The sequence below is a fragment of the Maniola hyperantus genome, chromosome 1 (genome assembly GCF_902806685.2).
Source record: "Maniola hyperantus chromosome 1, iAphHyp1.2, whole genome shotgun sequence".
Taxonomy (NCBI): domain Eukaryota; kingdom Metazoa; phylum Arthropoda; class Insecta; order Lepidoptera; family Nymphalidae; genus Maniola; species Maniola hyperantus.
Genome location: NC_048536.1, coordinates 14,570,467 through 14,582,109, shown reverse-complemented (window position 1 = coordinate 14,582,109; position 11,643 = coordinate 14,570,467). Strand labels below are relative to the sequence as shown.

The window sequence follows — 11,643 nt, the reverse complement described above, 5'->3', positions numbered from 1 at the left end:
TGTCAAATTGTTGGTGACGTTTGCGAGTTTTCGACAGAAGTGTAAAATTGCGACGAACAGGCATTTTGAAAATTGTTGAAAACCCGGGTGAATTGCCCGGTATTTGTGTCTTAGTTTAGTGATACTCGATTATGTGGATTTCGTCTTTCCATGTGTACAACATATGATAGTTTTCGCTGAGAAAATTACATTAAATAGACAAAATTACAGCACACCATGGGGCTATCCTTGTATGTGGTTTGCGCACTTCTGCTGTTGACACCTATTAGGGCTTTTTATTTACCCGGACTAGCGCCCGTGAATTACTGCAAGGCCGGTGAAGATAATGGGAAATCATGTAAAGTAAGTTCTTGTAACTGTTGAGTACTTCCAAGATAACTTGCTAATGGCTGTCGTATTCTCGCTTCGCTATGGCACCGAACCACGTTTATTATAGCCAATTATTAACTTTATTGGGCAAGAGCCTTGATAAGAATTGTGTTCGATGCAAATTTCTCTATAAACCTTTCAATATACAATGGTAGGTGTCAGCAATACTTAATTACTTGTATTATTTAACATATGTAAGATACATACATAGGTACTTATATGTAATGTATGATAAGATTGTAGTGCCTCATATTTAACAGTTACTATCAAAAAAATTATGTACCTAACCTTTGTAAATGGAATAATAGTACAAAAATATTGTTAAGTAAGTACTTAAAAAAATATTGATCATGTACTTATTATTTTAGAACATTTTACTGGGTATTTGATTTTAATATAATCTAGGCTTAGATGTTTGCTTTACAATGTTACTAAACGGCTGGAAAAACAATGACTAAAACCTACGAAATATATTTAGTATACTATAATATAGGAAAACTGCAAATGGTAGAAATTGATAAAAATGTGATGCAATAAATAGTCAGCAGATACATAAACTTGATAAAGGAAAAAACCTGTTTATATGATACTAGCGACCCGCCAATGTAGATACTAATGTGGTGTCATTGCCTCGGAAACTCTTCCGATTTTATCCGACCTAAATCACATTATTTCAATTTCTCTAGGGATATCAAATTTTTTGAAAATTAAACTATAGCTATAAACCTTCCTCTTGAATCACTCTTTTTGTTGGTGAAAACCGCATTAAAATCTGTTGCGTAGTTTAAAAGATTTACGCGTTCATACATACATACATACATACATACATACGGACAGCGGGAAGCGACTTTATTTTATACTATGTAGAAATTATTTTGGCTTTAAAGAATCTTGTAAATAATATAATTGACGTATCAGAAGAGCCTGTAAACTAGGTACTCTGTATTTAATCTTTTGCAAGCGAAGTATTTCATTGAAATTAATATATCTCACACACTATAATTACTATGTATTCAAATGTAAAATAAATCCACAAAATTGTATAATATTGTTTATTTCAGAATGAGATACCCCTATATGTTAACAGACTTAACACAGAAGAATCTGTCATACCGTTTGAGTATCACCATTTTGACTTCTGCCTCTCTGACGAGACCCAGTCACCAGTCGAGAACCTTGGTCAAGTAGTCTTTGGAGAGAGGATCCGACCAAGTCCTTACAAACTGAGTTTTCTCCACAATGAAAATTGTCGATCCCTATGTCAAAAGAAATACAGAGCGTCAGATCCGGAGTCTATTAAGAAGTTGAATCTCCTTAAAATGGGAATGGCACTTTATTACCAACACCACTGGATCCTGGACAACATGCCTGTGACTTGGTGTTACTTAGTAAATGAAGGAGGAAAGACTTATTGCAGTACTGGGTTCCCTATGGGTTGCCAAGTCAGGAAAGATTTGGTGAGTAAAATTTTGATTTTAATTAATGATGGTATCATCATCATGATCAACCCATCGCCAGCTCACTGCAGAGCACGGGTCTCCTCTCAGAGTGAGAGGGGTTTGGCCATAGTCTACCACGCTGGCCATGTGCGGATTGGTAGACTTCACACACCTTTGAGGACATTATGGAGAACTCGCAGGCATGCAGGTTTCCTCACGATGTCTTCCTTCACCGTTAAAGCAAGTGATATTTAATTACTTAAAACGCACATAACTCCGAAAAGTTAAAGGTGCGTGCCGGGTATCGAACCCCCAACCTCCGATTAGAAGCTGGACGTCCTAACCACTAGGCTATCACAGCTTAGCCTCTTAAGTATTTTTTCTCTCTCTTAAGATCTTTTTATAATGATGGTATAGTTTAATAAAAAATATCAAGGCTTGAAACTTGAAGCTTTTGGCTTTGAAGGCTTGGCACTCTATTTATTTATGAAGTGTACAGTTATCTCTGTAGACCTCAACCAAAGCCTGGCGCTAACTGGACTGCAGTAGCACTGAAACAGTTAATTTATCATGTGTGTAATTTTTAAAAACAGGAGTTGCAAGTCTTAAAGTACCTGACATATTCTTGTCCATTTCAGTCATATTTTTTTCCATCACCACTGGATGGTTTTTGTTGATCTATAAACCAACAATATTCTAACTTTGATATTCTATCAATTGTTAACATGCAGCAGTAACGACCAATAAAATCGAGCAAATCTGTAAGGAGCTAGCAGATCTTATTGATTATTAAAACACAGTATGTTGAATTACAATAAAGATCATACAGTTCTTTTCATTACAATGTCTAAGCGATGGATATGTTGCCATCATGTTTTGTATGTTTCTGTAACTTAGTCCTTTATATACACTGTGATTTGACAGTCATCATATCTCATGCTTATAATCACAGATTATTACAGTCACCTAGTTCATTATATTTTTATCTGTGATTTAGCTTGTATCAAACTCTAAATCTAAATAACAATATTGTATCAGAATTACCACTATCAGGTTTTGATGTTATCAGTCACCATGTAGACTAAGTAAAGCGTTAATGATGTTTTTGATAGTAATTTTTCACCTATCTCCATATAAGGAACATCTATGTTCAAAAGCAAACGGATTAGAAATAACCATACAAAAATACTTCAAATTTAATGTACTAAAAGAAGTCATTGCCATTTGAGCCAAAGAAAATACACATTGCATTTTATTATGATGATTAAACACAACACAGTATAGAAACTGATTAGGGTTTAATATACTGCCATACCCCTCTGTATATATCAACAACCTCACATGCCAACGCTCACTATATGAAATACAGACTCGACCGAATGTACACCAGTGAAATGCAGACCTTAATCCTTATTGCTTGATGTTAAGATTTCAAACACAAGAACAACAGAGACTCGTGTTATTTCACTCATGATTATAATACATGGCATGTAGGCAACAACCAATTACTGACGTGCGCTATTATTGGCTGAGACATTTGCGCGTTATTTCAAAATAAGATTTCTGTGGATGCATATCTGCTTAACTTATAAAAGTGGTAGTACTGTACTAACATTTACCTAATGAGCATTTAGTAACATAGTTTTTTTTTTATATTTTTTTTTAGTGTTTTACCTACACAAAATTCTTATACTTCAAGGAAATTTCTACATAATTTTAAAAAATTATAAAAATATACTACAAAGCAAATAATGTCATTTCTCGTTGAAAGAGCTGCATTGTAATATGGGCCTTTGACAGTAGTTTTGATGCTGCGAAGTGTCGCTGGTGTCGCTACTAAATGGCATATATCACAAATATCGTCACTGGCAGCAAGCGTACCGTAGCTTAGTGGTCAGAGCGTCGGGCGCGATCCTAGGAGACGCGGGTTGGATTCCTGGCGGTCCGCAATTTTTGACATGTATTTAAAATTAAAATAAATAAATTTAGATAATTTATGTTTTTCTTTACTAGGATACTTGCACACCCATAGTGAATACAGCACAGAGTGCATTCGGCACCTACTATCTGTTCAACCATGTTGATCTGGAGATTACGTACCACAGTGGCAGAGAGGAGGAGTGGGATGTAGGTGTTGGTGATAATGGCGGACGAATTATATCTGCTAAGGTGAGTTAGGCTCTAGGCACCTTTCTACTGGTTATGAGAGAGAGGTACGTGAGAACCCTGAGACCCTGAGACTGAAATATCTGAAAGAATTGCACCCTAAATGCACTCATAACAATCTGATAAAAGTCCATTCAATGACTAATGGCTTTGAAATATCAAAAAAAAAAAAGAATTTCTTTCAGCTATTACCAACCATTGTTAAATGTGTCCCTTCAATTTCACATGTCATTGGCGAAGTAAATTGCGCCTGTCTGCTGCAGCCGCATTCCATAAAACAAAATTGAATTGAATTTTCTTAAAAAATAGCTTACCTAACAAAAATTATGCTTACACGGGCGATTGACATTCCGCAATTCAGTCAATTATGACGTCAGTACCACATGGAGCAGTTTTTTTTTATTTGAAAAAAAAAATTGTTTTAAAACTTTAAAAAAAAACTTATTTGCAGGTTAAACCAGCCAGCATCAAACACGAAAAAGAAGAAAATATGGATTGTAACGCGCGGAACAACCCACTCATTATACCAAGCGCGCTTTCCAAAGAAGAGTTCAACATAATATACTCTTACCGTGTTACCTATATCAAGAACAACACCATTAAATGGTCATCGAGATGGGATTATATACTGGAGTCCATGCCACAGACTAATATACAATGGTTTTCCATATTAAATTCGCTGGTTATTGTGCTGTTCCTTAGTGGTATGGTTGCAATGATTTTGCTGAGGACCCTGCATAAGGATATCGCTAGATACAATCAAATGGAGTGTGGTGAAGACGCACAGGTATGTATATTTTTTTTTCTATATGTTAGCTGTTATGTCAAAAGTATAGTACGGGGCAGAAAGTAATGTACATCGGCTTTTAGAATGACATTCCGGCTTTGTAGAGCGTTGTCTCTGTCAGTATATGACGCTTTGTCGGTCTCAACGACAGGGACAACGCTCTACAAATTTGCTATCTCGTAAATAAAACAAATATATAAATCATAAAATATAATGGCACTTCTTTACAATGGTGGTGATAACCTGGTGATTAAAGGAGGTAGGACGTTTGATCCTGGACCTGCACCTCTAACTTTTCTGAGTTATGTGCATTTTGAGCAATTAAATATCACTTGTTTTAACAGTGAAGGAAAACATCGTGAGGAAACTTGCTTGCCTGAGAAATCTCTCAAAAAACATAGTGTTCTCAAAGATTTGAGAATGCTATGGAGAGTTTGGCCAGCATAGTAGACTATAGCCAAACCCTCCTCATTCTGAGAGGAGACCATTGCACAGGAAGTGAACCTGCGATAGATTGTTCTATAATTTTTGTTTCTTCAGATACAAGTTAGCCCTTGACTGCAATCTCACCCGGTGGTAAGTGATAATGCAGTCTAAGATGGAAGCGGGCTAACCTGGAAAGGGTATGGTAGTTTTTATTAAACCCATGCCCCTTTGGTTTCTACACGGCATCGTACCGGAACGCTAAATCGCTTGGCGTCACGGCTTTGCCGGTAGTCTGGTAACCAGCCACGGCTGTAGCTTCCCACCACATCAGACCAGAAATCGAACCCGGGATCTCCCACTAATAAGACCACAGTGCTTACCACTGCGCCTAGGAGGTCGTCAAAATTGTTTGATATTCAATCATTCTTATTTGCTTGTAGGAGGAGTTTGGTTGGAAACTTGTCCATGGAGATGTATTCAGACCACCGCGACGCGGTATGTTACTGGCCGTATTCCTCGGCTCAGGGTCACAGGTAAGTTATCTCAGTAATTAGGAGTATATACCTGATATATACGCTGAACTGTATAAGTCCTGCATATTGCTATTGCGCTGGAACCATGTCTCATTAACATCGAAATGACGTCATTTTGACATCAGCCGAAATAAAAATATCGGCTGAGTTTGTTGTGGGCTCTTCTCAGACCTGGGCGCGTTTGGGACCCTCGTAGCTTTAGTTTTAAGTTTGCGTAATAATTATCACCACTATATCTTAGAAATCCAACATCTGACCATCAAAAAGAGTAATTTATTACCTATTTTGAATAAATCATTTGACTTTGACTTCAGCTTGACAGCTTGAAACTTCAGTCTAGTGCTGACGTCACTAAAATGGCGACCATGGGCATTAGCAATTTACGGGAATTTTTAGCAATACACACACACTCCACACATCTTCCACAGGATTATTATACCTGGGGAGCCATCAGCCAGCGCAGCTGGTCCGACTGTTGTATTTTGGAAATTGTATGCTGCTTCATAGTGAAAACTTTGGTAGCGCGATTGAGGATGTATGCATAAAATCAAACACTCTGTGGCGACATCTATTTTATGTACATTATAAGTTATTGTGATGGCTGTAGAACCCGCCTACTGCCTTACTAAAATAATTGGGTATTTGCCTACATTAAAAATAAATTGTTTCTCAGTAATAAATAAATAGAGCGCCTTCCAGAATACTTAAAAACGACCTCTGTTAGTTTTAAGTGTAATAATCTAAAATACTAAAAAAGTAGGTACGTCGTTATGATTTGACGTCACATACTGTTATTTCATAATTTCTCGCATACTAAGCGCGCGTTTTGACGTTTGATAAAAAGTTACTGATTTGACTAGTTGTCAAATATAGTATTAAATATAGTTTCACAGTACAAAGAGCCATAGAGAAGAAAAGATGATACTTGTTTTACTTAATCCATCTTTTGATACTGTTATACATGTTTAACAGTTCGACCGTGGTGGCCATGCTAGTGCTGCTGATGAGGAATGCATTTAAAGTATTTGAACTATGATGCTCATTACAACAATAAATTGTAGGTATTCGGTATGACGCTGGTAACACTCGCGTTCGCTTGCCTGGGCTTCTTGTCCCCCGCGAACCGCGGCGCGTTGATGACGTGCGCGCTCGTGGCCTGGGTGCTGCTGGGTGCGGCCGCGGGCTACGTCAGCGCCAGGGTCTACAAGAGCTTCGGCGGCCGACGGTGGAAGAGCAACATCCTGCTCACCTCCATGGTGTGTCCAGGGTATGTACACTGATACAGTTCTTGCAATTCACGAAGGCGAGTGAACTTTACTTGTGGTGACGTCGTTTACATGGGCATTGCGTAAGTGTGCGTGCATGTCGGACCAATCCTGATTGGTCCTGATGGTGATTACTTATACCGATACGACTTAAACACAAGCATGAGCCACTCGCCCTCATGAAATGCAAGAACTATATCTCCTCTCTTACGTTCTCTGGTATCTAATACTGATACTCTGTTTTTATTTCTCCAATTAATTAAAAAAATGGATGAGCACCTTAATCGGAAATTCAGTTAAGCTAAGCCTTCAATTAAAATGGACCCAATAAAGGAGATCGCCCGTGAACGGGCCCTCTTTTGTGGCGTCGTGTCAAAACTTAAATTAATTTTTTTTAAATGTGTTATTTTTTTACGATTATGTTTTATAACGACTTTTTTCACTCTATTATTGAAAATATCCACAATTACAGTTAGAATCGTAAACATGCATTTATTTTGAAGAAGTATTAATTAAATATAACCTCAATATCAGCAATATAAAAAATAAGATATCCTTATAACCAGGGTGAATAAATATAAATCGTTTGCAGAATATAAAGAGTTAATTATTTGTCTACAAAATAAAATTAGAACCATGGTGACATAACAATTATATTAGGGGGGGCCCAAAGCTCCTAAGAAAATGGGCAATCTCTTTTAATGTGGCCGAGAACGAAACCTGAGCACCCAGACTCCCACAGTCTTGTATGTCCTACCCCTTGAGTGTTATTGTAAAGTGTGAAGCTTGCAAAAGAGATTAAGTGCAGCTGAATGAAGGGTCGATTTTTTTTGTATTATTATCACCTATATCAGAAGTGCTTCGAGTTTTCCAAATATTTGTCCAATCTATTCTTGAACTGGTTTACAGAACTTGACATAACCACATCCTTAGGCAATTTATTCCATATGTGAACAACTCAGTTGGTCAGAAAGTGTTTTAATGGATTTACGGGAAGGTTTACTGAAACTGTCATAGCCTTTCTAAGTGAGCCCGCTTCCATCTTAGACAGCATCGGGGCACAGTCAAGGGTATGTAGTATCAGAAAAAAAAACTGTTGGTTCACAGCGTGGTTTTCTCCCTGTTCTTCATAATGAACCTGGTGCTGTGGGGCAAGGGCTCCTCCGCTGCCGTACCGTTCTCCACTTTGGTTGCGTTGCTGGCTCTCTGGTTCGGAGTCTCCGTGCCTCTCACCTTCATTGGCGCTTACTTTGGATTTAGGAAACGGGTAAGTGGACACCTTATTTTAGGGAATTTATGACCTTTATTCAAAAATCTATTTGAAAATTATCATAATTATTACTATGATAAAGCATGACAGTTTTTTGAGATAAGTACTCATCTCAAAACTAAGTAATTCATAATGAGATGACAGAAGGGCTGGATAATTTTTTTTTTGGGCAACGGATCTAAAGCTATGAGGGTTCCAAACGCGCCCAGGTCTGAGAAGAGCATACTTCTATGCATCTCAGTTTAGATAATATTTTAAAGTTAATTGTGATAAAATTAATTTTCTACAAAATATAAAGTGTTTACTGGTTAATTCATTTCAATTTTGTAAAACCTGCTGCACGATTGCGGTACAATGACAGCTTCAATGTCACGATCGCAATCACCTCTGATTGGTTGACGCTCGCGCACTATTAGCTACAATGCATTGTTGCAGCAAAAATCGCACAAATTCAGCCAATCAGAACAATTGAGATTGTAATAATGATTGATGCAGGTTTTACGAAATCAACCTACTGAAAGTATTGATTAACACTGCTTATTATATTATGTACATACATTTTAAACAGATTCTGGAGCACCCAGTCCGCACGAATCAAATCCCGCGTCAAATCCCCGAGCAGTCTCTGTACACACAACCCGTGCCCGGAATCGTGATGGGCGGCGTGTTACCCTTCGGCTGCATCTTCATACAACTGTTCTTCATACTCAACTCACTCTGGTCCAGTCAGGTATGACATTTTTATTTTGTGATATTAATAGAGCAATGCTCGTGTGCATCAGGATGGTGGGTGTATGTGTACAAATGGCCATTCTCTCATCTTTGTACATGAGAGCAATGTACAAAAAAACATACATTTCAATTGAGAACCTCCTCCTTTTTTGATGTCGGTTTAAAATATGCTATGCTTGGTTAAAACCCTACTGTTTACAAAGCTATTACACTGATCGCGAGCAATTTAATCTTATCCATTGAGGAGTTCCGTTCTCCATCTCCGAAGATATTCATCAGATCATTATCAAATTAAAATGGGACCACCTCTGAAGTTATGTCCTACAAAACAGAAAAAGAATCATCAAAATCGGTTCTTAATTGTCGGAGTAATCGAGTAACAAACATACAAAAAAAACATACAGTCTGAGAACTGAGAACCTCCTTCTTTTTTTGAAGTAACTTGAAAATTAAAAACTCACCAGATTCAAGCACCTGTTTAAATTTATTAGCAACTAGCTGATGCCCGCGACTTCGTCCGCGTGGATTGTTTTTCATAATCCCGCGGGAACTCTTTGATTTTCCGGGATAAAAAGTAGCCTATGTGTTAATCCAGGGTATAATCTATCTTTATTCCAAATTTCAGCCAACTCCGTCCAGTTTTTGCGTGAAGGAGTAACAAGCATACACGCACACATACACACACACACACACATACACACACACATACCCGCATACAAACTTTCTCCTTTATAATATTAGTCGGGATTAGCAAGATACTAAGATAAAAAAAGCCAATCCGTCCAGTAGTTTTTGTGTGAAAGAGCAATAAACATACACACGTACACACACAAACTTTCGCCTTTATAATATCAGTATGGTTTATTTCTAGATGTACTACATGTTCGGTTTCCTGTTCCTCGTGTTCGTGATCTTAGTCATCACTTGCTCCGAGACCACCATTCTGCTCTGCTACTTCCACCTCTGCGCGGAGGACTACCACTGGTGGTGGCGGGCCTTCCTCAGCTCGGGCTCCACCGCCGGCTACCTCTTCATCTACTGTTGCCATTACTTCGTCACCAAACTCAACATCGACGACGCGGCCTCCACTTTCCTCTACTTCGGCTACACCTTCATTATGGTCTTTTTGTTCTTCCTTCTCACCGGCACTATAGGGTTCATGGCCTGCTTCTGGTTCGTCAGGAAGATATACAGTGTCGTGAAAGTTGATTAACTTAGTTTCTAGTGTAGTGTTTAAGGAACATTGCGTTGGTACAGCGGATTGTGTTGTGTGGTTGACGATTAAAAGCTTTATTTGTGTGTACAATACATAAATTACTATTGAAATATATTGCCAGATTGTTGGTAACAAATGCACTGCGTGACTTCAAGTGAGATTTCTCGCGCACAGCGTGTATGCGTTGCGTTTAATGTACCCATCGTGTATGCGTTGCGTTTAATGTACGCATCGTGTATGCGTTGCGTTTAATGTACGCATCGTGTATGCCTAATAAAAATATTTTTATTCAATTAAACTTTTACAAGTACTTTTGAATCGTCAAATCGTCTACAGTACGCGGCAGAAAGAAATGTACATCGACCTTTAGAAGGAAATAGCAGATTTGTAGAGCGCTGTTTCTGTCGTTGAGACCGACGAAATGTCGTATAGGTATGCCGTATGAGTGACGGAGAACGTTCTACAAAGCCGAAATGTCATTCTAAATGCCGATGTACATTACTTTCGGTCGGGAACTGTATGTTTATCGTGGTTATTACAAAAGTTAAACTAAGCCCGGATTGTCTCTCATAAAAATATATACATACTAGCTTATACCCGCGACTTGTCCCCGCGGACTACACAAATTTCGAACCCCTATTTCACGCCCTGAGGGGTTGAATTTTAAAAAATCTTGTCTTAGCGGATGTCTACGTCATAATAACTATCTGCATGCCAAATTTCAGCCCGATCCGTCCAGTAGTTTTAGCTTTGCGTTGATAGATCAGTCAGTCAGTCAGTCACCTTTTCCTTTTATATTATGGTACTAGCATTGTATTATTTAATTTTTTTAAAGTTTTTATTTGCCCACTTTGTGAATATGAGGATCGAGATTAGAGAGACTGCTGTACACAATGTGATTATGATTATTGTATAAACAAAAATTATCGTAAATAAATTGATAGTCATAAAGACGATTTGATGTCCATTTATTTTAGTTTTAGGGTTAAGTTTCTTAAAAATATCTCAACGGGAGATTCAATGATGATGATCATGAGTGCCCTTACTTATGTTGAACATTTTATAGTTCCCTGTTGAGATACTATTAGTATTACAGATCCGCGTCACGAAAGTTGAAACTGCACAGTATACCCTATAAAAATGCTAATAGGCACAGTTTGAAATCTGCTATACTTGTGGTTACCTTATGAACATTACATAAGTGTGCTTGCCTGTCGGATCAATCAGTCGCGAGTAAGTAACTTAGTATTATGAGTAAGTATACTTTCTTATACCGATACGAATTAAATACAAGCATGAAGCACCCGCATTCGTAAAATGCAAGAACTACAACGTCGCTTACAAATATTTTTACGCGACTGACAGCACATGCTGCGTGCGAGACGAACCCGGGACGATGGGATGTGAAACGTTTTCACTCCTCGATGAATGTGTAAATGC

The 11,643-nt window shown here is 38.0% G+C and overlaps 1 protein-coding gene across 1 annotated transcript; it reads left to right on the top strand.

Annotated features, from left to right (window-relative positions):
- Nucleotides 1–8: 8 nt before the first annotated feature.
- Nucleotides 9–11,159, top strand: TM9SF2 (transmembrane 9 superfamily protein member 2). Its single transcript, XM_034971692.2, has 9 exons — nucleotides 9–342; nucleotides 1,431–1,826; nucleotides 3,822–3,977; nucleotides 4,426–4,761; nucleotides 5,628–5,720; nucleotides 6,782–6,987; nucleotides 8,093–8,252; nucleotides 8,824–8,985; nucleotides 9,859–11,159. Exons 1-9 carry the CDS (start codon nucleotides 217–219, stop codon nucleotides 10,198–10,200), a joined length of 1,977 nt encoding a protein of 658 aa, XP_034827583.1. The 5' UTR covers nucleotides 9–216; the 3' UTR covers nucleotides 10,201–11,159.
- Nucleotides 11,160–11,643: the final 484 nt, after the last annotated feature.

Coding starts and splice junctions, on each gene's coding strand:
- TM9SF2 (XM_034971692.2), top strand. CDS start 217: ATGGGGCTATCCTTGTATGTGGTTTGCGCACTTCTGCTGTTGACACCT. Junction 1,827..3,821: donor GCCAAGTCAGGAAAGATTTG/GTGAGTAAAATT, acceptor TTTCTTTACTAG/GATACTTGCACACCCATAGT. Junction 5,721..6,781: donor TCCTCGGCTCAGGGTCACAG/GTAAGTTATCTC, acceptor AATAAATTGTAG/GTATTCGGTATGACGCTGGT.